A 26,442-nucleotide genomic window follows, 5' to 3' on the forward strand; every position below is an offset into this window, starting at 1 on the left:
ACTAGAGTTGTGTACCTGTGATATAAAGTCTTTGGCTTTAAACCTTACGACAATTGTAAATAGCATTTTCAAGTATAATTTTTTTTGTTTGTAGATCTGCCTAATATTTAACATGTCTTACACTATAGTAATGCCTCTTTATTTTTCTGCTGGCAAATTGTTCATGGAACATTCAAGAAACCACAGGGCCACATGACTCATTCCCTACCAATGGGAGGTATACTTTATATATATAACATAGGAGTTATAAAACGCTTACACTCAAGCTGGTATCGATACTGATTATTATTTAGACCAGGGGTGTCAAATTCATTTCCTGCAGAGTGTAAGGCACTTTTTAATTATTTTCTTAAAAAAGCCAAATATAGGAATGTTTAAGGTCTCTTACAGGTGATGACTCAGAACATTTATTTCATTAAAATGTATGCCTAAAAGTATTACAATAATGTAGTTAATTTTATAATTAGGCCAATTATGTAACCGAGAGCTTGGGTAGATAAAAAATAAAAGACACAAGGCCCTTATGGAATTGAGTCTGAGACCCCTGACGTATTAGATAGGGTTCAAGGATCTCTGTCCTAATTAAGCGCAGAAGTGGAAATGGAGCCTACTATATGCAAAGAACCTACTAAACAATTTAATTGGTTGCCTAGCTTTTATAGGGCAGTGTAAATTGATTAATTTTGGCCATACACATGCCAGTACTGTATTATTAAATGCATTCTACCATTGTCAACCTTTTTTCATCCATTTGCTAACCACTTTGTCCAAGTCAAGGTCACGGGGGAGCCGGAGCTCATCCCTGCAAGCAGTGGGTGCAAGGCGGGGTACACCCTAGACAGGCACCAGTCAATTTCAGGGTAGGCAGACAGACACACTCACACCAGGACCAATTTCCCCAGCGCCGCAACAAAGTAATGATAGTCACTGTGCCGCCACGCCACCCGACACATATTTTACCTTTTTTTAATTAATAAAACTATGATACTTTTTTTTTTTACTACAGACACAGAAAGTAAATAAAACCTTTGACCTTTTTGACTATGGCTATACCACAATATTTAGTGAAAACTTCCTTCAGGGAGGCATATATAATAGCAGAATAGAAATAATTCAAATTATCTCTGATTAGAAGAATTAAATAAAACATTTATTTCCAAATCAACTTCACATAAGTTATTTTCCTGAGGAAACATTCCAATCACAACAGGATGACACTGTTTTTGTAACAAACCAGCTTTAATAATTCTGTGTACACATTTGTACAATTCAAAAATTGTATGTTGGAAAAAATAAAAACAGAAAATACAATACATGAGGTGAAATAAACATTTTCACTACCAGCCATCTGGACAGAAGATATAATGTTTGGATGCTATGACATGGGGCAGAGTTTGTGATATACTGAATTGACCTTGTGGGAGTTTAATTGATAGGTCATGAAGAATAGTAGAATATCCACATACTTGATTATAATGCACTCAGCTTTAACATTATGTAATTTTTAATTAAACTGTTTAGCATTACAAGTAAAGAATTGCATGATACAATACATACCTTTAGGTTTAAAACATGTATTTACAAAATTGTGATTGGAGCATTCCATATTAAAACAAGAATGGAAGATTTAATAAGGGATCCGAGTTCTATTGTGTTTTTAATGTCTCGTTTATAATTATTAATTGGAAACATTCAATTAATGGATTGGAAACATTGGAAATCAAAATGGAACCTAATATGCTTGATTTTAGAAGAATATCCACAGACATTCTGATATGAGACTTTAACAGCAATATGGATTGCTTAGGAAATGTAAACAGAATGGGGAAATGAATACTGGTAGCAGTAAACATGAAATTGTGTGAAAATGTGCACTAAAGGTTCAGTAATTTGTTAAATGGAATATTAAACTTAGCATATTTTGTTACTATCTAATAAGCACTAATCCTAGTGAACTTTGAGGTAGCAAGTTAGTAGTGAGGAACCAAATTAAATAAAAAAACTAATATCTGAATACAGGATAATAACTTATATATCACGTATAAACATGCATTTTGCTTGAATATTTAGAAAGTATTTCCTCAGTTAAATACTGTCCTTTAAAGACTTTTCTAGTATACTGAGTGAAGTAACATAATACACTGCAAAATAACCTTGAGCTGCACTGCAAGTTGCTGTACCTGAGTTGGCTGACTTTATTTCCTAGCTCAATCATGTCTCAACTGAGCTCTTTGTATTTCAGAAGAGGCGACATCTGATTAACACCGTTAATGCACCCGAGTGTAGTGATAGCAAAAAATGTCATTTCCTTTTGTTTTGTTCCTTATTAATGACTTCAGCGACCTAGAGTTTTATAGAACCAATAATTCACGATTCTTCTGACAGTACCTTGCAAAAAGATGTCAGATATTTCTTGTTAGAACATGTGCAACAGGGAATCAAGGTTATTGATATTTTTGTCTCCATATTTTTCCTTTTTTTACACAAATGCCTGATCATTTCTATTCCAGAAGTTCTTTTCAACTGCCATATGTTTTAACCAGTCTGTACTTCATCATGAAATTAATAAAAAACCCTTAGCAAATGCATCGAGATTCTTTGATGCTGTTACATTTTATTATTGCTTACATTTTTCATTTACCAACAGCCATGGTTAACATGCTACCAATATCTAAATGTTTCTATAACTACAACATTATTTTCCTTGGCTGTGAAATATAAATAAAATACCCTTTGCATATTTAAGAAAAGTCATGATTTAAAGAAAATACAAATATAAACCTAAATATTAGTAGCAAAATAACCCATTACCCATGATTAAAATTATTTCCTCCATTCATAATGATTGAGTTGCCAAGTTTGATTCTTCATTCAAAGGAAGTATCAGTGTTTTGTAAGATATGTTATTTTTTTGTTTGATCCTCATTTTTAACAATCTGTTTCTTTTTATGGTCTGTTTTACAAAAGAATGTGTATTAGTGTTATTGGAAAACCTATGTACAGTATATAGTGTTGTACTTTATGTACTGCTGTTGTTCCATTCCTAATAGTCACTTGTCTGTCAAAGCAAAAAAGGTACTAAAGCTTTTCTGGACTTGGGATAGTCTTCAAACTTTTGAAGGTACCACCTGCAAACAACCAGTAGGACAATTAGATTATCAATATTTGGATTACATACATAATACAAGACTGCATACTTTATAACCAATTCTACATACAGTAAATATTATTGCAACAAAATAATACTGCTGTATTCTAACATGCTACACACATTGAAGCACTGTTCACCTACCTGTATATTATTAGCAATTTTAAAATCAACTGACTTATAGTCATGTAAGTTTTAGAGAATTTCTAATTTTCTTTGTAAAATAATGGCATTTTTAGTTATATGCTAAACTGTACTCCTGGAACATAAATGCAATACATTTTTGCATTATTAAATTGGTACATCTGCTTTTATTTTATTAAATTTTATTAAAGTTTTTTTTTTATTGAACACATCTTTTATAAAACCCCTGCTTTTGGCCACAGACAATATCCTTAGTATGAACAGTGGATGTCACTTTAACCCAGAAACTGGAAATTAAAATTAACTTATTTCAAAGACAGCTGCAAAGGCCTAGTACTTATTTCATAAGGCTACAAAGATACCCTGATATTCTTAATAAAATGTTAGGCCTTAGACAAAGTAGGAGCTGTAGCGAATACAATAATCGGCAAGGGGCATTTTCATACACTGACAAAGGTGTAACATGCTTAAAGGCCTTATTCGCTCAAGGATGGTAATAAAAACAGCTTCAAAAAAACAATCTGTTTAACGTTCAAGTCATTTACATATAATAAATGATGGCTGTTAATGAGAGTAAATTATATCACCAAATATCTTCCATGGTGATGTTCAACATGCAAAGTATACTCACTAAATTGTATCTTATCAGATGGAAGACTGAAGAAACTACAGTGTTTATAGGTGATGATATTGCATCAGAATAAGGAGCAGGCCTCATAGAAGAACAAGGTAACCCTGATGTTTTATGTGTGTTTCTTTGCATATTTTACTGTTATATATTGTTTTTTTGCTTTTTTTATTTTAAATTAATACAAAGAGAAACTGCAAAGAAAAGCTGATAAATACAGTCAAGACATACACTTCAGTCCAGCAAGACATAGTCTGCACTGCTAAATATACGCCTAAGACATTTTACATTGTTCTGCTTATTTCATCAAATGTTTGTCCCTTTTATGCAAAACAACTAAAGGCTTTCTTCTACTGAAAGTGAAACCATTTTGTTTTAAGTGCTAAAAGTGCATCCTGATTTGCTTGGTACATACAATAGGTAAACAAATACACCTCTTTCTATCAGCTACTCATGTATAATCTATTCAATGTCAAAGTTGTTAAAACGTAATTGTAGCCTCTGAATGTAAAGTTCTAAAATCTTAGACAAATCAGTGCATATAGCATCCCGACAGGCAACTTGCAGAAGGCAGGGTACACCCTGGATGGGATGCCAGTCCATTACAAGGCAAACAGGCCCTGGTCTGAGTGTGCAAGTATGTATGTTTGTCTCTATTTTCTCAGAAGCCAATCAACCTACCAGTATGTCTTTGGACTGTGGGAGAAAACGCATACAAACATGGTGAGAACATATGAACTCCACACAGATAGCACCCCAGGTCTGGAATTGAACCTAGGGCCCCAGCATTGCTGCCTTGCAAATCTACTAACATATCATAGCTACACTTAATTTGATTTAGTTTAAAAGTCGTCATTGCCAACATATTATTTTAAAACAAGCATAAATTCAATGCATTTTGTTTTTACACATACTTGCTTCTTCAAAAAAAAGATTTTTGCCTTGTTTTCTTTGGAGGAGGAATTCCAGCTGGTATGTACTTTACTTAAATCTCCCGTTCAAGCACAGAAAATGAAAAATTCCATCACTGTTTTATGTTATGAAGTTGACTGCTGTTGCTGTCACTTGGAATTGAGTGTTAGCTCTGCCAAATACAACTTAAGAATTCCCGCTACTTTTTCAAGCATGCTAATTAATCTCTCTGCTAATAGCAGAATTCACTATTTCCAGAAACTGCAGGAAAGACAAACACTACAGTCAATTACTAATCTTACCCATGGTGTGAAACAGCCCGACTGGAGAGTACCACAGAGGTAAAAATTGCAAATGCGGCACTTTGAAGTGAGCAAGTAGCAACAGCAAATCCAGCCCACTCCACTATCTCACCCAGAAAATTAGCGCCAGACACATACTCAAACAAGCCACCTGGAAAATAAGAAAACTCATTTATACAAGTGAAAACTTCATATGCAGAACCAGTTCAACTACAAAAAGAACAAAGCCTGACAATGCAGTAATACAATGAAAGAACCTACAATGATTTCTTGTGCATCACATGTTCGAACAGTCTCTAGCTTTAGAAATGGGCTTAGTATTCATAAGGAAAAGCCAATTTTATTCTGCATTTATCTCAGTGTGTTGCTGTAAAAAGTTAAAAGATTATCAAGACATTAATGAGCTTAGTAAGTGCTAGAGTGCTGTGAAATGAATCATAAACTGATTATTAGTTCAAGGCCTTGCAAAATACAGAGGTGAACTGACCACCATAATCTTCAGCCCCAAACCTCATGTTATCAAACTGAGTTCGCATCAATGAAATGGATCTAAAGAATACTTTTGTATAACCCTGAACCTTGTACACATATATAAATGAAATGTCAACATTAATTACAGTAGCTTTAAAATTTAAAACTGAATACTTTTTCTAACTTTATAGAGAATTGTAAAGTTCATATACAGTACAGTTAATTGTATAAATACACCTAATTGTTATTAAAAGCTGAAATAGCAAAAGGGTACTCACCCTGTGGTATCTTGTAGCCTGTCTCTTCAGGCTTTCGGAGGTTTCTAAGAATGTGATCTGAATGTACATTTATCAACATACCCAATAACCACATAAGAAATCCTGAAAGTAAACCAAGAGGACAAGTGAAGAATTCAGATGTTAGTGTTGGTGTTTTTTTCTTGAAGAAGAATAGTATAACTCTTTAAATTACATAAAGTAGTAGATGTGCATCTGCTTTCTCTAGGAAAATTAAAAGCCTGCTCCACACGCAATACACAAGTAGTCCAAAATACTAAAAAATGCAGTTCACCTATTATGAAACAGGGATGCATTATCCAGTCTGCAGGGTATTTTGCAAAGTGGCTCAAGTATCTTCCTTGTAGATAGCCATTGTATACGCAGAATAAAAATGCCATTACAAAAGAAAGAAAAGGTGTAGGCTTTCCTCCTCGAATTAAAAATGGATAAATAAGCGACCTGCAACAACAAGATATGGTTACTTTTTCACTAACTGTAATACATTATTTAAAAAAAAAATCGAAAACAAAGCGTGGTACTTTTGGCAAAACTTTATCTTGTGTTTTTCGATGACAGTGGTGTTAAAAAATGGAAGAATTAAAGAAAGGGAAACGAAAGATACGGTTCTTGATTAGATGCATACTTTTCATCACCAGAACCTATAGTGCATTCGGCTTAATGAAAACCCTTCTAAATAATTTAGCTACCATTACTAAAACTATAGACGTTGACAAATGTGCAACATAACAAATGTAAGAGTTTTTTTGAGTTTAATGAAAATAGACCCATAACAGAAATGCGACTGGGGTAACACCTGACAATGAATTCAAATTGGTTTTACATTCACCTCATATATTTATTCTTACCTTTGAAAATAGTGGAGTAAATACATTGCAAGAAGCAACTGATTGGGCAGGTAAGAGGCTCGGGCGGAAGATGCCGTTAACAGTAGTAAGACCGGCACAACCAGTGCAGGTAACTCTTGCACAAACCAGGCAAACTGTGCATTGACAGGAAACCCGTATTTGCTTGTAGCATACCTGCCGTACGGTACGTTCTCAAAAAGCAAAACCAAAAATGTTACAGCAGCCATAAAAATCATTAGGTAAGACATGCATTCCAATAGGTAGTATTCTTCAGCTTCAGAACCGAAGAGATTAGATAACGCTTTACACATTGCTAATAAAGTACATAGAGCTGACAGATGCCAACGTTAGAAATAGAAGGCGCGATGAATCAGCTTGTTATTTGTTCAAGAAAAGTACACGCACAATCTCAATGAATGAAAATCACTACTCGTTCTGTATTAGCAGTCTGAAACCCAGAATATTAATTCGGCAAATAAACAGGCCAGAGGTCTGTTACCAATCAGGACACAGCAAGGGTGGAACATATGCACTTGGAAGTCCAATCTGCTTCAACCTCTGTTATTAGAGAACTACGGAGCCAATCAAAGATGTTTGGCTTATTATCCAATAAGGGTGTTTTCCATACTGCTTTTGTAATGTTTAACTGGTCACATTTTTAGTTTGCTACTATGTATTTCCACATAAATCTGTTGGTTTAAAGTTATTATTAGTGAAAATTACATGCGCACTCTTTATCACCGAAAAGCAGTCCAAAATAACGAAGATATTTTCAAATCGTCTTTTTAGCTGATTCAGCTTCCAATGTCAGCTTTTGTATGGGATATTTTCTCGCGTGGTTACATTGCAGCCCAGGCAACCGCTTCTTGTTGCGCTGCTGAACAGCGAAGAAAACAGGACCCTTATAGCTGTCCCTCTATTTGCCTGTTTTAAAAATAATCCATTATTAAAAAAACGTAACCTCGTATAGATTATTTTCTTGATTAAAATCAAGAATATGATTATAATAAACCAGTAGATAGTCCTGCATTTGTGCGTTTCAGTGACCTCAGATATCAGGCAATGCGAAGGACCCTGCCGGGCTTTTATTCTCATGAGAGCGTCCTGCGTGCTACACACGAGTTGTGGCAGCGTAAGTTGGAGTTGCTTATTATCTGGTGTATATAGGGAGCACGTTTGTCAGCAATAAGTGCACTCCGGACTTTTTTTCAGATCTGTAATAACGTTTCGTAGGTATATCTCTCGAGTTATTTGCATATCCGGCATGGGGAAAAGGAACAGGAACAGACAGAAAAACCAAGACAGAAATGGAAAAGCTGGAGGAAGGAGCAGAGACGATGCTGTAAGTTTAACTGGTTCTCTTCATAATTACTGTTCTGGGCTTTTGTCATGGTTGAAATAGTAAGGTTTGTAATCTATAATAATGTTATGAACATTTGCCGAAAATATTTTATTGCATTAAATAATCTGTCCAGTCCCTTGGTACAAATGTTTTACTTGAATAAATAAAGAGTTGCAACTCGACGTGTGGACTGATGGGAAGTTCTGGTTTTGTTTAGATTTGATCAATTGTCATTCATGTCTTGCATTGTTACCAGTACCTACGTGTGTACAAACCTGTATGTAGTGAAGTTAAAGCTTGTTTAAACTAGCACATTATGCGTTGACAGTGCTGTGTTTATGCATATTAATTTGTATATACGATTTGTCGTTATAATGATTTTTTATTCCTCTATTAGCCAGTTCCTTTAGTTAATTACTGTATCGGTCTTATGCTGCCTCTGTTATCAGGGCTGGGGTGCGGGATACGCAGAAATCATAAAGGAAAACAAACTATTTGAGCAGTACTACCAAGAGCTTAAAATCGTTCCCGAGGGAGAATGGGAGCAGTTTATGGACGCCATGAGGGAGCCCTTGCCTGCTACAATAAGGATAACAGGATACAAAAGGTAAGAAATGATCACTTATAAAGTGTCTAGGCCTGTTTAAAAAAATGCATTATGAAAACTGTACAATGAAACTATGAATACATATACAAATGAAACTGTTGAAGGAGATTTCCATGGATAAAGACTGCACTACCTCACTGTCATTTCACAGTAATTTTGGATACATTGTCATGTGAAAGTGACTAAATTACTAGACATTCACAGTCAAATAAAAGTTAAATATTAAAGGGTTCTAAAATCAGAGAACAGAAGGCTTTACATTAAAGTAATCCCTTTTCTTTAAAGGTTCTGAGGATTGTTGTTGAAATAAACAGAGATGTGTTAATTGTTCTAGCACCTTGTAGCAAGATGCTCATAAGAAATATACTTTCCTTCTTTCTTGAGCAATAACTGCAGCACTAATATCAGGTGTTAGATCCAGTTGCTCTGAATTCTGAGGCAAAGAAACTTTTTTATACGACATCTGAATTATATTTTCATATTGCTGTGGTGATTTGAAATGGTCCCAGTAAACCCCAGCAGATTTATTTATACAGATTTAAGTAATATGAAGTCCTTGCATTTTCCTAACACTTTGTAATGCAAAGGATCCAAAACCACTTTACGTATAGGAGGGCACACTCTTCACCAACCACTGAAGTGCAGTTGCCCTACTACACAGTAGTTCTTTTAGATAGGTGTGAAATTACTTCACAGATTAATTTAAGAGAAAATATTAAGGATGCTAGCTGAGAGAAGAAGTAGAATGATACTAGATTAAACACTGAAAAGTGCCGTGGGCTATACAATAACCAAGTAGTCAGGATCTCTGTTTAGTATTTCGTCCTAAGGATGACATCAGTTTACTATGTTATGTTCTTTTGGATGTTCAGCTGGTAATTGTTGGATGACTAAAGCATCATAAAAACGTTTAAATGATCATAAAAAAATAAGATTGTTACTGGGATTTTATCAATGATTCTTGATCCAATGTCCTCAACGTATCAATAGATGAAGAACTGCATATTTTCTCTTGCCAGTAGGAGTTGGTTGAAATGTTTTGTGATTTAGATTTTTTCTTATGGTTTTCTGTATGTTCCTCTTTATCTTTAATATGAAGAATGTTTTAACAGTTTCCTTTAATAACGCATCTGTGTTTTCAATTAGCCATGCCAATGAAATTCTCCACTGCTTAAAAGAGAAATATTTCAAGGAACTACAAGATCTTGAAGTAGATGGCCAAAAAATAGAAATGCCACAAGCACTGAGCTGGTAAGAGAATACTGTTTCTAAATGGATCTTGACCAAATTCAGAAAATCCTGTTTAATGTGATTTACTACTTTGTGAAGATTGCTTGAATGTTTCTCTTAGGTCTACCTTTTGTAACCCCAAGGTACCCAGATGACTTAGCTTGGCATACAAACTTGAGCAGAAAGATTCTACGAAAGTCTCCTTTGTTGGAGAAGTTTCACCAGTTCCTGGTTAGCGAGACTGAATCTGTAAGTTCTTTTTTTGTACCTAATCCTTCTTTTTTTATGAAAATATTTTTGATGAGGTGTTTTGAAACGAATATGAACTTTATAACAAAATTCCAGCAGTCATAGCTATTATTGTAAAAATGGTAATGAAACAGTTAAAGTTCAAGTTAAAAAAGGAATAAACTCATTATAGTTGACAGTAAAAGCAATTAGACCTTAGACCAAAGCAATTTTTGTGACACTTTGTAATAAACAGAAGTGAGATCACACTAATTTTTTAAAGCAAGGTTATAGTATTGTTAGCTGTTTGTTCACTGGACCTGAATTTTAACTATTGCTATGTTTTTTTTGTTAGGGTAATATTAGTCGTCAAGAAGCAGTCAGTATGATTCCTCCTTTGCTCCTAAAAATTGAGCCGCACCATAAGGTAAAAAGATGCATATTTTTAAATTAAATTTCCTTCTTTTTTCCACATTAGGATTTTAAGTATGTCTATTGCTGCAAGATTCAACAGGTTGAACAAATCTGGAAATCAATTTTTTGATATTTAAGAAATGTAATCTTTTTTATTTGAAATGTCTATATTTTTTAATATTGTACAATGTGCTTACATTGAATCACCAGATCTTTTTTTTGTATTAAATGAGAACAGCTTTCATGATCTGGAATTATCCAGCACTTTATAGTAATATCATTTGATTAACATTATTGCTCATAGGTAAGGTATATAAGAATAATATAATTAAGTACATACAGACAGATTGAACATTCATGTTATAAAGCATGACCATTTTTCATTTAAGGAAGATATATTAAATTCACAGAGGAAAGAGTTCTTGGTGATAATCGCATGTTGGGAACTGGATACCTAGTAGGTTATGTGGAATAGGAATGCACAAGCAGGGCTCTGTATTTAAAGTGTGTTGGATTGTTCTGAGTGTGGACTGGTCTTTACTTGTGCTGCACAGTTTTGTGTGAATAAAGGTTCACTTTTGGTGTTATAGGTATTAAGAATAATTGTGTTTTTTAAATCTGTAGTATGCTACAATTTAAACTGGGCCTGTGAAGCCTTTCATGCTGATAGTGGAAACTAATGAAGTGTAGATGCATGCCTTAAGGTGATTTTAGCATCTTAAAGGCGTTGCAAACATTATGTACAAAAGTTTTCATTTTCAATATGACGGGAGTGAAAACCTGTGTAAGAAACCTTTAAGAATATCTGTGTATTTCAGATTTTTTAATGTGATTTTTTTTAGAAAGAAAAATTTACAAAGCTCTGTAACTGCCTCAGGGAAATATATCCCTTACTAATACTTTAGTACAGTGGAAAATTCCTGACCCTGGGATCTCTGTCTTAATTGCAAGTTGTTTGATTTCAGTTTGGTATTAGCTTAAAAAAAGATGAATGGGATTTGTAATTGGTATTTACTCGGTACCAATTTCTTAGTTTCATAAATACTATTTATCAGGGATGTCAGGACTTGTATTTGATTGGACATAGAAAAAAGGCTTGTTGTTTTTGATAAAGCATTTGATAAAAATAGAAATTATTGCTATATAATCTTAAGTAAATGGTTTGTACTTTTGTCTCATAACATTTAATTCATTGAGCATTTTAAAATTGAATGAGGTTGTCAATTTTTAATTGTGATTTGTGACACATTATGGCTTAAATTCCATTGTATCGTCCTTATTTATTCAGGATGGTATACTCTTCTCTAGTGATGAGGCTGCAGCTTAGTTTTTTTCGTGTTTGTTTAGATTCTGGACATGTGCGCTGCTCCTGGCTCTAAGACTGCTCAGTTGATTGAAATGCTGCATGCTGATATGGATGTTCCTTTTCCAGGTATATTTTATGCATGTACCTTTATGAACATTTTTTCATATGTATTGGAAACTCCATATTTCCAATATTTATTTTCCAGAGAATATCAGAAAATGTAAGAGTCCACCAGACTTTAAGATGACAATGAAAAAGTAATTAGAAGTTTTTTTGCTTAGTTTTACATGTCTTGGCATTTACGATACATCTGAAATTAATGAGAAGATGTAGAGTCGGAACATTTGTTGGTGGAAAGGTTATGCTTAAACAACTAATGGGTTTAATGTTTGGCTTTAGTAGCAAGTCTTTAACAAGTTTCCATGTCTTCTAGAGGGCTTTGTTATTGCCAATGATGTGGACAACAAGCGCTGCTACCTGCTGGTTCACCAGGCGAAGAGGTTAAACAGCCCTTGCATTATGGTCGTGAATCACGATGCCTCCAGTATTCCCCGCCTCCAAATAGACTGTGATGGCAAAAAAGATATCCTGTTTTATGACAGGATCCTTTGTGATGTTCCTTGCAGGTATTTACATTTTTTTTTGTCACTTCATTAATACTTCAATTACTGAGAAACGTTTAACTGGATATGAACTTCTGCTCACTTCGATGTAATTATGTTTCACAGAATTCCTTTAGGAGCTGATTTTTTGCTTGGATTAAACGGCAACACTGCAAGGATTATTTGTTAACAAGGATTTTCTTTCTCCCTTTTTGTCTTTTCAAAGTAATTGCTTGATGTAATTTGTCACGTGTTAAAACTTTTTATTCCTTTTTCATCAGCTGGAATATATATACCTATTTAAACAGCTGGAAAATTGTATTTTTTTCTAAAATAGTCTTTATTATTCCACTTTAAACCTTTTTATAGGATTTAATGATCTTTAGTTTTTCAGGTGATCGGCAGTTGAACTAGTTAAATTGAAATTTATCTCTAAGAAATAACGCTCTACTTGATCATATCAGAATTGTTCTAAGATTACCATAACTTTTTCAGACAATCTAGCTGCTAAACAAATCACTATAACAAGACATGGAAAAATACTTAAATCACCAATATTTTATAATAGCAGCTCCATTATATTTTATTTTTTTAATTTGTGTGTAGAAATTTGCAAGTTTGGTATAATAATTTAATGGAGGAAATATGCTCAGTGAAAAAATATTTTTTAGACATCAGATTCTGCAGCTGCGTCAATTAAAGGTTACAAATGACCAGCCTGCTTGAAGTGGAAAACAAAATTTATTTATTAACATTGAAGATGGCAGTCTATGTAATTTAAGTGACCTGTCTTTAGAACTGCCGTGCTTTGTTTTCAACCTGTGCTTCATTACATACTCCTGTTTTGCCTGCCTCCAGTGGTGATGGGACAATGAGAAAGAACATTGATGTGTGGAAGAAGTGGACAACCAGCAACAGTCTTCATCTTCATGGGTAAGTGAAAAGAAAAGACTACAATAAGGTTATCAAATGTGGTAACATTAGCTAGATTAAAAAAGGCGAAGACTCTTTTTGCAAAGTTTTTGTGCATGAACTCTCATGCAGATGTATTCATGACCTGGATCTGGTATACCGAAACTCCTCTAGGGAAATAAAACAAGGTGCTTGTATTTGTGCCCCAGCACAAATTTTCCTTTTTAGTCTTTTCTGGTGATTTTTTTTAAATAAATAGGTTGCAGCTGAGAATTGCAATCCGTGGGGTGGAGCAGCTGGCTGTTGGGGGCAGAATGGTCTATTCCACTTGCTCTCTGAATCCTGTGGAAGATGAAGCTGTTATTGCATCACTTCTGGAGAAATGTGAAGGTATAGCTTTGTCTTTATTTAATACTGCCAGCTTTTCCTCCTTGCACCTGCTGCGATCACATGCCTTCAATTGTTTCTTGTGCTTCCAAAAACGTAAATAATCTGAGGACCTGAACAAGTAAAGAAGCTATTTTGGAGTTCAGATTAAGCCAAGGGTTTTGTTCTTGTAGCTCTGGGATTTCTGCTCAGGCTGTGAGAGACTGTGCCACTGATCCAATCTGAAGTTGCCAGTTGCCTTTGCCAGCTGTCTTCAGTTCATGGTGATTGTCCTCTGCTCCTACATGGGGAGAAAGAGGAAGAGCAGACAATCCCCCCCCAATTGAGCCATTTGTCTTTTGTGATACTATAAGCACTGCAGAGATCTGCTGATGTTTAGGAAGCTGTAGGAATTGAAAGAGCCCTGGCATACTAATTCCAGCTCTTCTTCCATTTTAGCCAGTTTTGTGCTGCTGTACAATGGGGAGCTGTCTGTTGTTGCTGTCTGCCTCACATTTCAGGAAATACTTGTCTGGGGTCATTTGTGTAATAGACTAGATTGCAGTGTGTGACCTCAGGAAAAAAATAGGAATTAATTTTTGCATTTCTTATAACCCGTAAATTCATATTATTATGATTATACACCCAGGTAATGTGTTTAGATATAATTTTATGTTACTTGCATAGCATAAACTTTTATTCTGAGGCATTGTACCCTGAAAGTTTAATTAAAGATTTGGTTGTCTTAGTTTTTTTTATAACTAGAAATGTAAAATTAGATGTTGTAATGATGTTTGCATCCTTCAAACCAGGTAAAGGGATGAAAGGTTTTGGAAAAATGAGCCGGTCTTTGTTAATAATATAGAATCCAATCAATGATTAATTTGTTTTTGTGTGCTAAATTTTCATAAAGTACTTTAAAAGCTTTTATCCAGTTTTATCAGATGAGTGACCAAATTGTGCACTATCTATGCCAGACTGAATTCCTGTGGTAACAAGTCTTTGTAAAACAATGATCTCTTCATAGACACGAGTACTAAGAGCTGCACTTTTTGGCACACTGTGATTCTTGTCTGTTGATCATGAAGAAACTCTTGTTTCAGGTGCCTTAGAACTTATTGATGCCTCCAATGATTTGCCAGGGCTGAAGTGGATGCCAGGCATAACATCCTGGAAGGTATTTATTATTTCTGTTCTCTTCTCTTACTTTGATTTTTCTTTCTTTTCTGCGTCTTCTGTCATTCACTTGTGTTCTTTCTCCATTTTTGACAGAAAGCAGGCAGACTAGCATGTAACGAAGTTGGTTCTCAAAGGCTTTCAAAATGTTTATATAGCAATTTCTTTAACGTGAATTTTAATAGTTTTCATTTTTTGCAGCTAATGACCAAGGCAGGTGAGTGGTATACTGATTGGTCTGAAGTACCTGAAAGCCGCCACACACAGATTCGACCAACAATGTTTCCTCCTAAAGATTTGGAGAAATTGAAGGAAATGAAATTAGAGAGATGGTAAGTGTGGTTGATACTTATTCCTGTAGTTCCTGTTTACATCTGGAAGTTATTTATAGAAATTTTAAGACTTGATATAATTTTTTTAACATTTTTAGTTTTTCTTTCAGTCATTCTTGAAAATGTGTGGCAATTGCCATAAAGATAAGATCGCTTTATTGGCCATATGCAATTTCTTGTATTAGGAATTTGTCTTTTTGCATCCCCCAACTTGCTCTCCATGAGACACAGACAGGGAGAAAAGCTTGGGGTCAGAGCGCAGGGTTAGCCATTTATACAGCACTCCTGGAGCAATTGGGGTTAAGGGCCTTGCTCAGGGGCCCAGTGGAGTAGGATTTCTCTGCCGGCCACGGGATACGAACCGGCAACCTTCCAGCCACAGGCACAGATCCTTAGCCACAGAGCCATCGCACCGCCCCAATACTGCATGCGTACTTAATGTGTACTTTCTGGGTGCAATTTGTACTCAGAAATTTTACCATAAGTTTCAGATTGTTTGGTCTTAGTTAGATTTTAATCTTAGACACACAAAAAACTTAAAAATTTGAAGATTTATTTAATAAATGTGAGATTTATTTAACCACAAGGGGGCAGATTTGTAATGTCCTCCTTAGTATGTTAGTTATGCTGAACCAGAGATTGTCATTTGCCTGTCTTATTTTGAAAGATTACAATATCTTGCTGTTGAATTCTTTACAGTATGCGGATATTGCCTCATCACCAGAATACAGGAGGATTCTTTGTCGCTGTGCTCATGAAGAAAGCCCCTATGCCTTGGAATCGTCGGTATCCAAAGGTAGAGTGTAAAAGCCCTTAAGATGATTTAACAAGAATAAGGAACATCAACTGAATGTATATGTATGGCAAAAAATAATTTATAAACCGGATTAATCCAAAATATCACTTTTCTAAAAGCGTTATAAATAATGCTTTAATATTTTTAGAAATTTAAAAATGTTTGTTTGTGGAATATTTTTGTGGATGAAATTATCCAAACCTCTGGCTACCAGGTGTGTCTTCAGGCATTGTCTGCACATTTTACTTGTTTTTATTGTAAGACAAATTGACACCTTGATTAATCAAACCACAGGAAGCGAAAGGTAGCCTGCTGTTAGGTGCTCTACTTGCAGCTGAATGTTTATGACGGTGCACTGTCGGTTATCCATGATTATTCCTTATTTTGTGGGGTATTCAGGATGAAGGTAGATGTGCTGAGACTAGGACGAATCCTTATCAAATCCAAGCAACAACTGTATTTTTATTTTTGAAATTATATATATATAAATTAAATGTTTGTAATAAAGGGTTTATGGAACACCTTAGTTTTGTTTTTATTGGCATCATGAATGCCCTAGAAAGGTAGTCTGATTTCTCAGGGTTTCAGTCAGTTTTTAACGTATTGGTATTGACATTAGCAGTGATGGCAGTATTAGTGCCCCTTTTGTAAGCAAAAAAAAAAAAGTATTCCAGATTGGGTTTTCAGACATCATACAGACCCGCATATGTTACTTGGGTCCTCTTCCAACTGTTCTTTCATTGTCATGTTCATAAATTTCCTGTCAACTCGTATCCCATCCAATATTATAAGTCAGAACTTACATATATTAAAATACATTTTGTACTGTAGATTTTAGCTATTTACTTTGATGTTGATGTAACTTCATTTCTTTAAAGTGAATCCAACTTAAAGATTAAAAAAATTTAAAAGATTTAAAAACAAAAAGAATCTGAAATGATTTCGTTTTAAGACTGTAACGATATAGTAGACCTACTCTGCTAGACAACAGTGTAGAGTAATGATTAGGAATGTAGATATTGAACTCTGGACACATAGTGAGTCAAAGGTTAGTTCAAATCCTGTGTGGGATTTTGCCCTTGAACAAGTTATTTTGAGCAGATTATTTCAGTACAAGGCCCAGCTCTATCAATGGGTTCATATGTAAAAGCACTATGATTAAATGCCTCAGCCAAATTAATCATGCTTTGTGTTAAAAATAAAAGTTTAAACCATTTGCATTCTTTAAATTAGCACATCATATTTAAATATTAAAAAAATAGATCTTGACGGATTGAATATAATTAAAGATTGTTTTATTTAACATGGTTGCATTGTAGTTTCACATTTTTGTGTTGCACTTTTGCACATTTCTGAAAATAATTTCAAATGTTGAATCATTTACCATATTTTCATCAAGCCTTGTTGCTCTCTGCTCAGTGTCTTTGTTTTGCATATCTGCTCTAGCTCCGTAATAAAGGGGCAGAAGCAGTAGCTGCATCTGAGGAGACCCCTGCTGAAACTGCTGATGAGGGAGGAGATGCTACTGCAGAGGACAAGCTGAAAGACCTTGAGGACTCCCAGGAGAGCTCTGTCAAAAAAGACGGCGTATGTGGGTGAGGAGACTGCATCACTGCTTGGTTCTTGCTTTGAAAATACAAATTGATATTGGAGTGGCTAGTGTGACAAAAGGTTAAGAATGTATGGCCACTTTCCAAGTATTGCCTACTCCCCGGCAGTCTCCAGCTGTAGGCCATTACTGGCAAGGAGGAATGAGACAGTAGCAGGTCCAGAATATCCTTCCAAAACCTGTTGTACAGTCATTTTAACAAGAAAGTACACCCTCTTTTAATTTTATGGTTTTATATATCAGGACATAACAAAAATCATCTGGTCCTTATCAGGTCCTAAAATTAGGTCAGTCTAACCTTAGGTGACAAGCAACACTTAACAGATTCCAGTGTGTCATCATTTAATGAACAATAAGCCAACATGCAGAAGCCATGTGTGATAAGTACACCCCATGATTCAGTAGCTTGTAGAACCACCTTTAGCAGCAGTAACTTGACGTAATCATTTTCTCTATGAGTTTATCAGTCTGGATTGGAGGAATTTTGGCCCACTCTTCTTTACAACATTGCTGCAGTTCATTGATGTTTGAGGGCATTCGTTTATGCACAGCTCTCTTAACTTCCTGCCACGGCATCTCAGTGGGGTTGAGGTCTGGACTTTGACTTGGCCATTCCAACACCTTGATTCTTTTCTTTTTCAGCTATTCAGTTGTAGATTTGCTGGTGTGCTTGGGATCATTGTCCTGTTGCATGTCCCAATTTTGGCCAAGCTTTAGCTGTCGGCCTCACATTCCTCTTTACAATACTTTAGTATAAAGAGGAGTTCATGGTCGACTCGATGACTGCAAGGTGCCCAGGTCCTGTAGCTGCAAAACAAGCCCAAATCATCACCCCTCCACCACCGAGCTTGACGGTTGGTATGAGGTGTTTGTGGTAATGTGTTGTGTTTGGTTTTCTTGGGTGATTTTTGGATCATTCAGTTGCTAGCAGCAAACTTGGCAACCTTTAAGTTCTTCTAAGCAGTCTATAACCTTCTATGTCCTGATTTGCATTTGATGTTTTTCAGAAATAGAATGCATAATGACCAAACATCTTCACTTTGGTCTCCTCTGTCCAAAGGACATTTTTCCAGAAATCTTGTGGTTTGTTGAGATGCAACTTTGCAAACCTAAGCTGTGCTGCCATTTTCTTTTTGGAGAGAGGGGGCTTTCTCCTGGCTACCCTTCCATGAAAGCCATACTTGTTCAGTCTTTTCTGATCTTACTGTCATGATCTTTAACATTTAACATGTTAACCGTGGCCCTGGATGTAGCTCTTGGGTTCTTTGCGATTTCTCTGAGCATTATACTGTCTGACCTTGTGGTGAATTTGCTGGGACTCCCACTTCTGGGAAGATTGGCAACTGTCTTGAATGTTCTCCATTTGTAAATAATCCTTCTCACTGTAGAACGATGGATTTCAAATTGTTTTGCTTCTCTGAGTTCATTGCTGATGTCTTTTCTCCTTGGCATGGTGTTAACACACACCTGAATGCTCCAGACCACCAAACTGCCAAAAGTTCTGTTTTTATAGAGGTGGTCACACTTCCTGATGATCAACTAATCAAGTGCATTTGGTTAGCAGCACCTGGCTGCTAACTACCTTCTTAATTCCTAAGGAAGCAGTAAGGGTGTACTTAATTTTTCCCACATGGTTTCTGCATTTTGGCTTACTTTTTGTTGAATAAATAATGACATAGTGATATCTGTTATCTGAGGCTAGATTTGTCTAATTATAGAAGTTGGTGAGGACCAGACGATTATTTATACCCTGATATGTAAAACCATTGAATTGAAAGAGGGTGTACTTTCTTTTTTACATAACTGTATATGCAGTCGTAAAAGTTTGAACACACTTTCCAAATTGTGTAACCCCGCTATTATGTTTTATGTGCAAAAGTTGGTTCTTATTTCAGTGCAGTTTTTATTTTGATTCACTCATGCTTTGAAATGTATTTGGATATTCAAATGAACTTTCTTGCATGTATCATTACACAACATATCATGTTTCTGTTCATGGGAAATGACAACTGACAGAAATAAGAAATGCGTATTGCACTGATATCGTGCTACACCATCTTGGTAAGCCGTGTTACCCGGAACACACTTCACATTCAAACAAAACAGCCCAGCACACTCCCTTCCCTAAAATGTACTTGATTATTCTAAATGTAGTCTAAAAATTTTAACGTAATATCCCTTACTTTAAATTCTACTCCTTTAATTATAAATCCTTACATTTCGATTGCCTTTTTATTGCTTTCCCACATTATACTTGACATCGATGGAACACGTACAACGCAACAAATTATGGAAAGAAGTAGTTATTTTAGTTGTACAAGGTTACAAGGAAGTAATGTACTGTATTTCTTCTTTTAAATAATCAAACCTTTCCTGTAAAAGCCAGGGGGTATTTTCTGGTGTGAAACAATGATCTTGCATCCATGAGGTCAGAGTTGGTTAATCAAATTTGTGTCTAACTTTTATGACAAGATGGCCTCTTTGCAACCGATGGTATCAGGCACACAAATGCTTGAGGCAAAATGCTGCCTGTTCATTGGTTTTGATTGTTTTGATCCGTTGTCTCAGCCCTAAATCCAGCTTCATATATTCAGTACATCTATCAATAAACAAGGAGGTTGTCAGCAGTTTATGCTTTCCAGGTTTTGGATAATTGTTCTTGTTGCTTGATTTTTGAGTATGTACAATATTTTTTTAAAATGTCTCGATTTCAAGCCGCTATACTTCTTTAAGATTACCGTGCAGTTGCATACTATTTATAATGTATCATCTCGGTAAAAAAGAAGTGTACACTTTATCCAAATACAAAATATTGTATGTATTACTTAAATATCAGATTGGGCTGAAGCTATTTCTTGGGTAATAGATATAGTATTTGAAGGTTGAATTTGTTAGTTGCTCGGGTTATTATAAAATCTGGTAAAATATTGTAGTGACTCTTTTCCCCTTATTTAAATGAATATACTGTGTATGCGTTTCCAATCCATTCATTTCTGTGACAAACTGGTTTGTAACTTCTTAAAGTCTCACACCAAGGAATGTGTCATTCCTAATACTTCAAATGGGTAAATGGCTTGTCAAAATTGTAATTTGTCTATAAGCTTTCACAATCAACAAGTATTCCCTTGTCCAAAGTGGCAAAAAATGTGTGCACCTTTTTAAAAACCCTGTTTAAAAATACTTGATTCTGATCAATGGGAGTTAAATGTCATTGTTTACTCTCACATACCATACTAAATAGTCTGTTATTTTAGGTTCTAAGTTTCAGTTCAGATTTTAGAAATTAAACCCTGTTATGTTGGCTGTTTCACTGCATTGCAGTCTGAGACTTCCCAGTTCAGATGAAACACTTTCTATTTCCAGCCCTCCACCATCAAAGAAGATGAAGCTGTTTGGCTTCAAAGAAGATCCTTTTGTTTTTATTACTGAGGATGATCCAGTGTTCCCTCCAATCCAGTGAGTACTGCTCAGATTTATCTACAAAAACTCTTATCCCATGAAGTCAGAAATAAGGTATCTTAGAAAATAGAGATATAACGTATAAATGGCATTTTAGGCACAGATATATCACACATGACAATGTAATGTTTGAGGAATTAATTGGAATTTTGCAAACAGGCAGTGGATAATCTGCTGACAGGGAAAATAAGGAAAGTGTTCTTACACTTTTCAGTGGGATACTTGGCACAACATCTTTGGGAGGTTGTTGACAAAATGAATTGCTATTTGTTGAATGAGCAATATGAGAAGAAAGGTCTACTCTCCTCTAGTCTGTACCCTTCCTCACCTTCTTTTATGTTAAAAGAACAGAATGTTTCCTTACAGGAAATTTTACAACCTTTCCTGCACCTTTCCAAAGCTGAATTTACTGACAAGGACTCATGAAGGGAAAAAGAGAAATCTGTATATGGTCTCCAAAGAGCTTCGAAATGTCCTGCTAAACAACAGTGAACGCATGAAGGTGAGAGTACCCCTCATTTTGTCAACCGTTTTAATTTTCCTTTTACAAATGCAAAATACACAATTCTTTTTATATGGCCATTACATCATAATTCATGGTTAATTCATGCAATTCATGGTTTTGACCTCTCATGTCGGTGCCTGACAGGTGAATACGAGTTGCAGGAGTTACCTTTTCAATGAAAGGCAGAGATGACCCTGGTCAACCAGTGCCCCATCCTATCATGGTTTTTCTCTGCAAGCTGTACATTTCTCCCTGGGAAATCTTGGTCGCTGGCTAAGACTCAGATAGGCAATGTCTGGGTCTTAATGATCAGTGTGCACTCTGAATAAGAGCCTTTACTGTTCGAGGCTCTTGTCCGTTGTCAGTCATTTTTCTAAACCTTTCCCTGTCCAATAGTCTGCATGCACATGGAAATATTGCCTTTGCTGTTTTTTTGTGCTTTCGTAAAGATGAAAAAGTTAGTTCTTCCATGTGTTCCATTATTAAAGTTTACTCCTTTCTCTTAAAAACCTCTTCTTGTGCCAATAGTTTTTTTTGTGTGTAAGCCACTGCCTGAAACTAACCTTTTGTTTTTTTAACTTTTTCATTTAAGATCTGAGACTGGTTGAAATTAATTCTTATCTGTTTTTAAAGATTAAGATATTTTTACTTATATAATTGAAAGAATGTGGGATTTTGTTCTGGCATGTGACTTCATATAAAACGTAAATCGAAATGAATTGTTGCAAACTTGCTCTTGGAGTACTGTGCATTTTCTTGTTTGAATGTTAATTGTATCTTTTTGCAGGTTATTAACACTGGAGTAAAGGTTTTGTCCCGGAATAATGATGGAGAAGAGTTTGGTTGTGCCTTCAGGCTAGCCCAGGAGGTAGTATTCATGTGCATTTATTCAATTAGGCGTTTTGAATTTATAGATAACAGGCATAATAAGAGCATTAAAATGTAATATTCATACCTCTTTACAGAATTATTATTAATTTACTGATGATATCCTATGAAATTTATAAAATTCTTGCCACTATGAGAAATGCACAACTTTTATGCTACTAATATTGCATGACATTAAAGAATCATTCTTAACTACTGAATTAAAATGAAAGTATACTCACGCAAATTACATTCTCAACTTAGTTTCTTAAAGTCAGGTTCCTTTTGAAGGATTGTATATTTTGAATTTTTTAGAAAATTCAAGCCTTTTTGTACATACGGAGCTAAGAACTTTTGTTTTTTAACAGGGCATTTATACTCTTTTTCCATACATTAATGCCAGAATCATTAATGTTGGTGTGGAAGATATCAAAGTGCTGCTAACACAAGAGAATCCCTTTCTTAGCAAATTGGGTGATGAGGCACATGCACAGGCAAAACAGATTGGTAAGTTGTTACAGTTATACTAATGTTCTACATAATGGATACTTAATATTATTGGATTTTGCTACTCATCACCACAAATGTACAATTTCTAAAATTTCATTAATTTTTTTTCCCCAAACATTGAAGCATTTACATCTTATACCTGCTGCAAGGAGTTAAAAAGCCAGCATTACAAAATATTTAAAAATGAAGGTCTATTTATTTGAGCTTTGGTGACAATTATAGATCAAATAAAGTTTCTTTTTTTCAGCAATGGGCAGCATCGTTCTGAGATATACACCTGATCCTGAGTAAGTAGTAGTCAGTTCATAAAAGATAAGTTGGTTTAGATCACTCGATCTAAAATCAGCCAGTATTTGACAGAGATGACAAACATGTTGATTGTTTTGTTATGCTTTGTAGATGTACTTCACTAAATACTGTTTAAGAAAAGTCTTTAGATAATGTGATGAGCTGCTCTCGATGACATTTTGAAAAATATAAATGTGGGGAAAAAAAGTAAACCTATTTAAATATCCAGCAAAAATTACTGACCTGGAATTTAGGAGTAATTATTTTCCTGTCAGCATTGCAAGTCATAATCTCTAGAATGTTAACTAATTTCAGTTGTAATTATTGTTTTTAATTTCATGCATGAAGATGGAATGAAAGTGAGACAACTTAAGTAACTTAAGTTCATCTTAACGACAGCAAACGAATCAAAGTATGCAACAGAAGGAAGCAATGTATAGTCTATTTCTGGCTACTTGCATCTTCAGTTTGACTGTGACTAAGGCAACTTGTATCTTCAATTTGAAGATTGATCCCAAATTGCTTTCAATGCTTCAGTACTGCATTGTCTATTGAATTCAGTTTGGCAATATTCTTATGCCTGCCCAAAAATAAACTGTTTTAACTATTTGTTAGGAAAGTGACCAACAAGTAAAGCATATTGTCATAGTTACATTGCCGTTCATGTAGGAATGATGTTAAAAAAAAATCCATTGTGGTCTGAACCTCATCGTGTTAACTTAATTGTCAAAGATGGATAAGCCCCTTAACTTTTTTCCCCAAGCTTTCTTGAGAAAAAAAGAGGACTTTTGTCAAAAAAACAGATTTGTTTTTCTTCATCCTGTCAACATAAGTGCCATGTGCAAGGCCGATAACTCATTCACATATACAAGGAGTAAATGATTGTGTGCTGTAGTCCAGATGCCTGCTTGTATGTATTTATTATCTGGGGTAACAATTACCGGAGGTAAAAAAAAAAACCTTTACCTGTTTGTGAAAAATAATGGATGAAAGATATGGCTTTAACTAGAAAATAAAAATAGAAAATGGAGACAGCCTCTATGCATGAGTTATGTAGATAATTATGAAAAAGTAACGCTATATGAGTGTTTGGCGTCAGTGTACCAATTTTGTGCTGTTTGTGTAGAAACGTGATTGATATTGCATGTAAGGTATGACACTAAAAATGTTCATGGAGTTGTAAAAGAAGCCTCCAGGTCGATTGTTAATTTACAGTGTCTTGATTCATATGTTCTGCTTTGGAGTGGATATATAATTTCCTTTTTAATTTTTTATAGGAAGCCAGATTCCCCACAGTGCCCCATTGTGTTGTGTGGATGGAGGGGGAAGACCTCTATTCGAGCTTTTGTGCCAAAGAATGAGCGTTTTCACTACCTGAGAATGCTGGGCGTGGAAGTGTTTAGGGAGAAGAAGAGGGAAGACTCTGCGGCCCCTAAGGCTGACAAAGGGGATACTGGCGAAGAGCTAAGTGAACAGCCCGCTGTCCGGGATTCTGAAAAGATGGAGTCTGAGGGAGATGGAGAAGCAGAGTCAACTGTTGAGCCACTTGTATCAGATGGCAAGGAGGCTGACAAAATTGACGGCACTGAAAAGGTGGTTGCTGCTGAAGCTCTCTAAGGAGGACAGGTTTAAAGCGGAGAGGTGTAGGGGTGCCATTTAAACTGAACAAGCTGTAGAGGATCAATGATAAAGCCTACATTGAACCTTTTTAGACTCGGTTAGCTTGTGCCATCAGAGTGTAGTCAGAGCAGAATCTAATGAGCAGAATTTTATTTGAAACAATGAATTTTTTTTAAATCTTTCTAATTTGGAATGAATATGTCCATACTAATTATTATTTCATGTGTTTTGTATAGCCTAAGCTTTGTCTCCTCAGTCCAGACATTGTTTCTGGATTAAGGAGAACCATTAAGACTGTTTTAATTTCATATTTAAAAGTTCTTTTTAAATGAATTAGGAAATATTTAATTTTGAAACTCACGTGACCAGTTTCTTAGTTCAAAATGAGTTAACTTTTCATACTTTTCATTTTTATTCTAAATAAAGGGACAGGTGGTCTTTCTTGTTACATTGGTTAAGTTTCCATAAATACATCTGGATGAAAAGTTTCATTTGCATAGCCTCATAATTTCATAAAGTAAACATGATGAATGAAGCACTGTAAGTTGCATGATATGTTGGCTATCCAAAAAAATGAGCAACACTTCTTTCAAATACAGAAATCATTTATCAAGTCTTTGTACTGTTGATTGAACAATTTTCTTATGTTCTCAATATTGGCCAGAAATACAGTAGGTGTAATCGCTTGATTAATAATAAATAAACAGGAGAAATACTTTTCCATATCTAAATCTTAAGGTAATTTAAAAAAATGTTTAAGGAAACACAAAATAGTTTTAAAGGGTACTTTAACCATTTAATGTGGAGTTCAAAGTTGTATTACATGTCTAGGGCTATGGAAAATAAGTTAGGAGTAAGTGTGACTGCTGTCTAACAGAAGCTCTTCACTACTCAGGAAAAACATTCTCCGATGTCGCTTTCGTAACACCTCATGAACTTGCAGTCCTGGACAACTGAGCCTGTTAAGTAGAATCAGTAGAAAACTACTTTCAATTCTCAAATAAAAAAGAAAGATGTTTTTGTTGTGGAATGTGTTGTCTTCTATCCTGAATTTCTTTCTCTCTCCAGTGAGAAAACCGCTAGTGAAAGCTCTGCATTTTTATTTCCAAAAGTATTTGAGTTGTGTAAGCAAGTATAGCCTCCCAGATTTTTGAGATAGAAATGGAACCCATCCAAAGATTAATCATATGTTAACTTATCCATTTTGCTTAATCGTCTATATTCAATTATGCTTGTTTTATAGGTTTTCTAGTTGAATGAAATACCCATCTTTTTCGTACAGTTTTCTTCATGTGCTAGACAATAGTGCTAAAACAATGTTTGTGCTCTCATGTACCTGCTGCTTTGCAACTCATACATGATGTATCTTGACTTGTCTTTTCTGGCATAGATTAGTTTTTTTAATAAAAAAAATATGTTCAAGACAAGTCTTGAATTTCATAGACATGTGACAGTGTAAATTGTGAAGTGGATGGAGAACTCACTGATGGAAACCAGTGTCATAAAAGAGGTGAAAGTAGCAGT

General features: G+C 35.1%; 2 protein-coding genes across 2 annotated transcripts; one reads left to right on the forward strand and one right to left on the reverse strand.

Annotated features, from left to right (window-relative positions):
* Window positions 1-1,220: 1,220 nt before the first annotated feature.
* On the reverse strand, window positions 1,221-7,235 carry srd5a1 (steroid-5-alpha-reductase, alpha polypeptide 1 (3-oxo-5 alpha-steroid delta 4-dehydrogenase alpha 1)). Its single transcript, XM_088929063.1, has 5 exons — window positions 6,750-7,235; window positions 6,176-6,342; window positions 5,884-5,985; window positions 5,135-5,285; window positions 1,221-3,128 (listed from the first exon to the last, which is right to left on the reverse strand). Exons 1-5 carry the CDS (start codon window positions 7,058-7,060, stop codon window positions 3,062-3,064), a joined length of 798 nt encoding a protein of 265 aa, XP_088785189.1. The 5' UTR covers window positions 7,061-7,235; the 3' UTR covers window positions 1,221-3,061.
* A 631-nt stretch (window positions 7,236-7,866) lies between these two features.
* nsun2 (NOP2/Sun RNA methyltransferase 2) lies at window positions 7,867-25,948 on the forward strand. The gene is made up of 19 exons (XM_088929220.1): window positions 7,867-8,091; window positions 8,541-8,698; window positions 9,845-9,949; window positions 10,072-10,177; window positions 10,512-10,583; window positions 11,918-12,002; window positions 12,310-12,502; window positions 13,337-13,411; window positions 13,650-13,780; window positions 14,860-14,933; window positions 15,134-15,264; window positions 15,964-16,060; window positions 17,507-17,655; window positions 21,033-21,125; window positions 21,495-21,630; window positions 22,421-22,501; window positions 22,869-23,007; window positions 23,258-23,297; window positions 24,576-25,948. Exons 1-19 carry the CDS (start codon window positions 8,014-8,016, stop codon window positions 24,913-24,915), a joined length of 2,283 nt encoding a protein of 760 aa, XP_088785346.1. The 5' UTR covers window positions 7,867-8,013; the 3' UTR covers window positions 24,916-25,948.
* Window positions 25,949-26,442: the final 494 nt, after the last annotated feature.

This window comes from Atractosteus spatula, chromosome 12 (assembly GCF_055471065.1).
Source record: "Atractosteus spatula isolate fAtrSpa1 chromosome 12, fAtrSpa1.hap1, whole genome shotgun sequence".
Lineage (NCBI taxonomy): Eukaryota > Metazoa > Chordata > Actinopteri > Semionotiformes > Lepisosteidae > Atractosteus > Atractosteus spatula.

What these genes read in the sequence shown, in the direction of transcription:
- srd5a1 (XM_088929063.1), bottom strand. Translation starts at nt 7,060, where the DNA reads ATGTGTAAAGCGTTATCTAATCTCTTCGGTTCTGAAGCTGAAGAATAC. An exon ending in TTACTCCACTATTTTCAAAG is followed by an intron (nt 6,343 to 6,749) that starts GTAAGAATAAAT and finishes TTGTTGTTGCAG; the next exon opens with GTCGCTTATTTATCCATTTT. An exon ending in GCATCCCTGTTTCATAATAG is followed by an intron (nt 5,986 to 6,175) that starts GTGAACTGCATT and finishes GTTTACTTTCAG; the next exon opens with GATTTCTTATGTGGTTATTG.
- nsun2 (XM_088929220.1), top strand. Translation starts at nt 8,014, where the DNA reads ATGGGGAAAAGGAACAGGAACAGACAGAAAAACCAAGACAGAAATGGA. An exon ending in TGGTTAGCGAGACTGAATCT is followed by an intron (nt 10,178 to 10,511) that starts GTAAGTTCTTTT and finishes TTTTTTTGTTAG; the next exon opens with GGTAATATTAGTCGTCAAGA. An exon ending in CAGGCATAACATCCTGGAAG is followed by an intron (nt 14,934 to 15,133) that starts GTATTTATTATT and finishes CATTTTTTGCAG; the next exon opens with CTAATGACCAAGGCAGGTGA.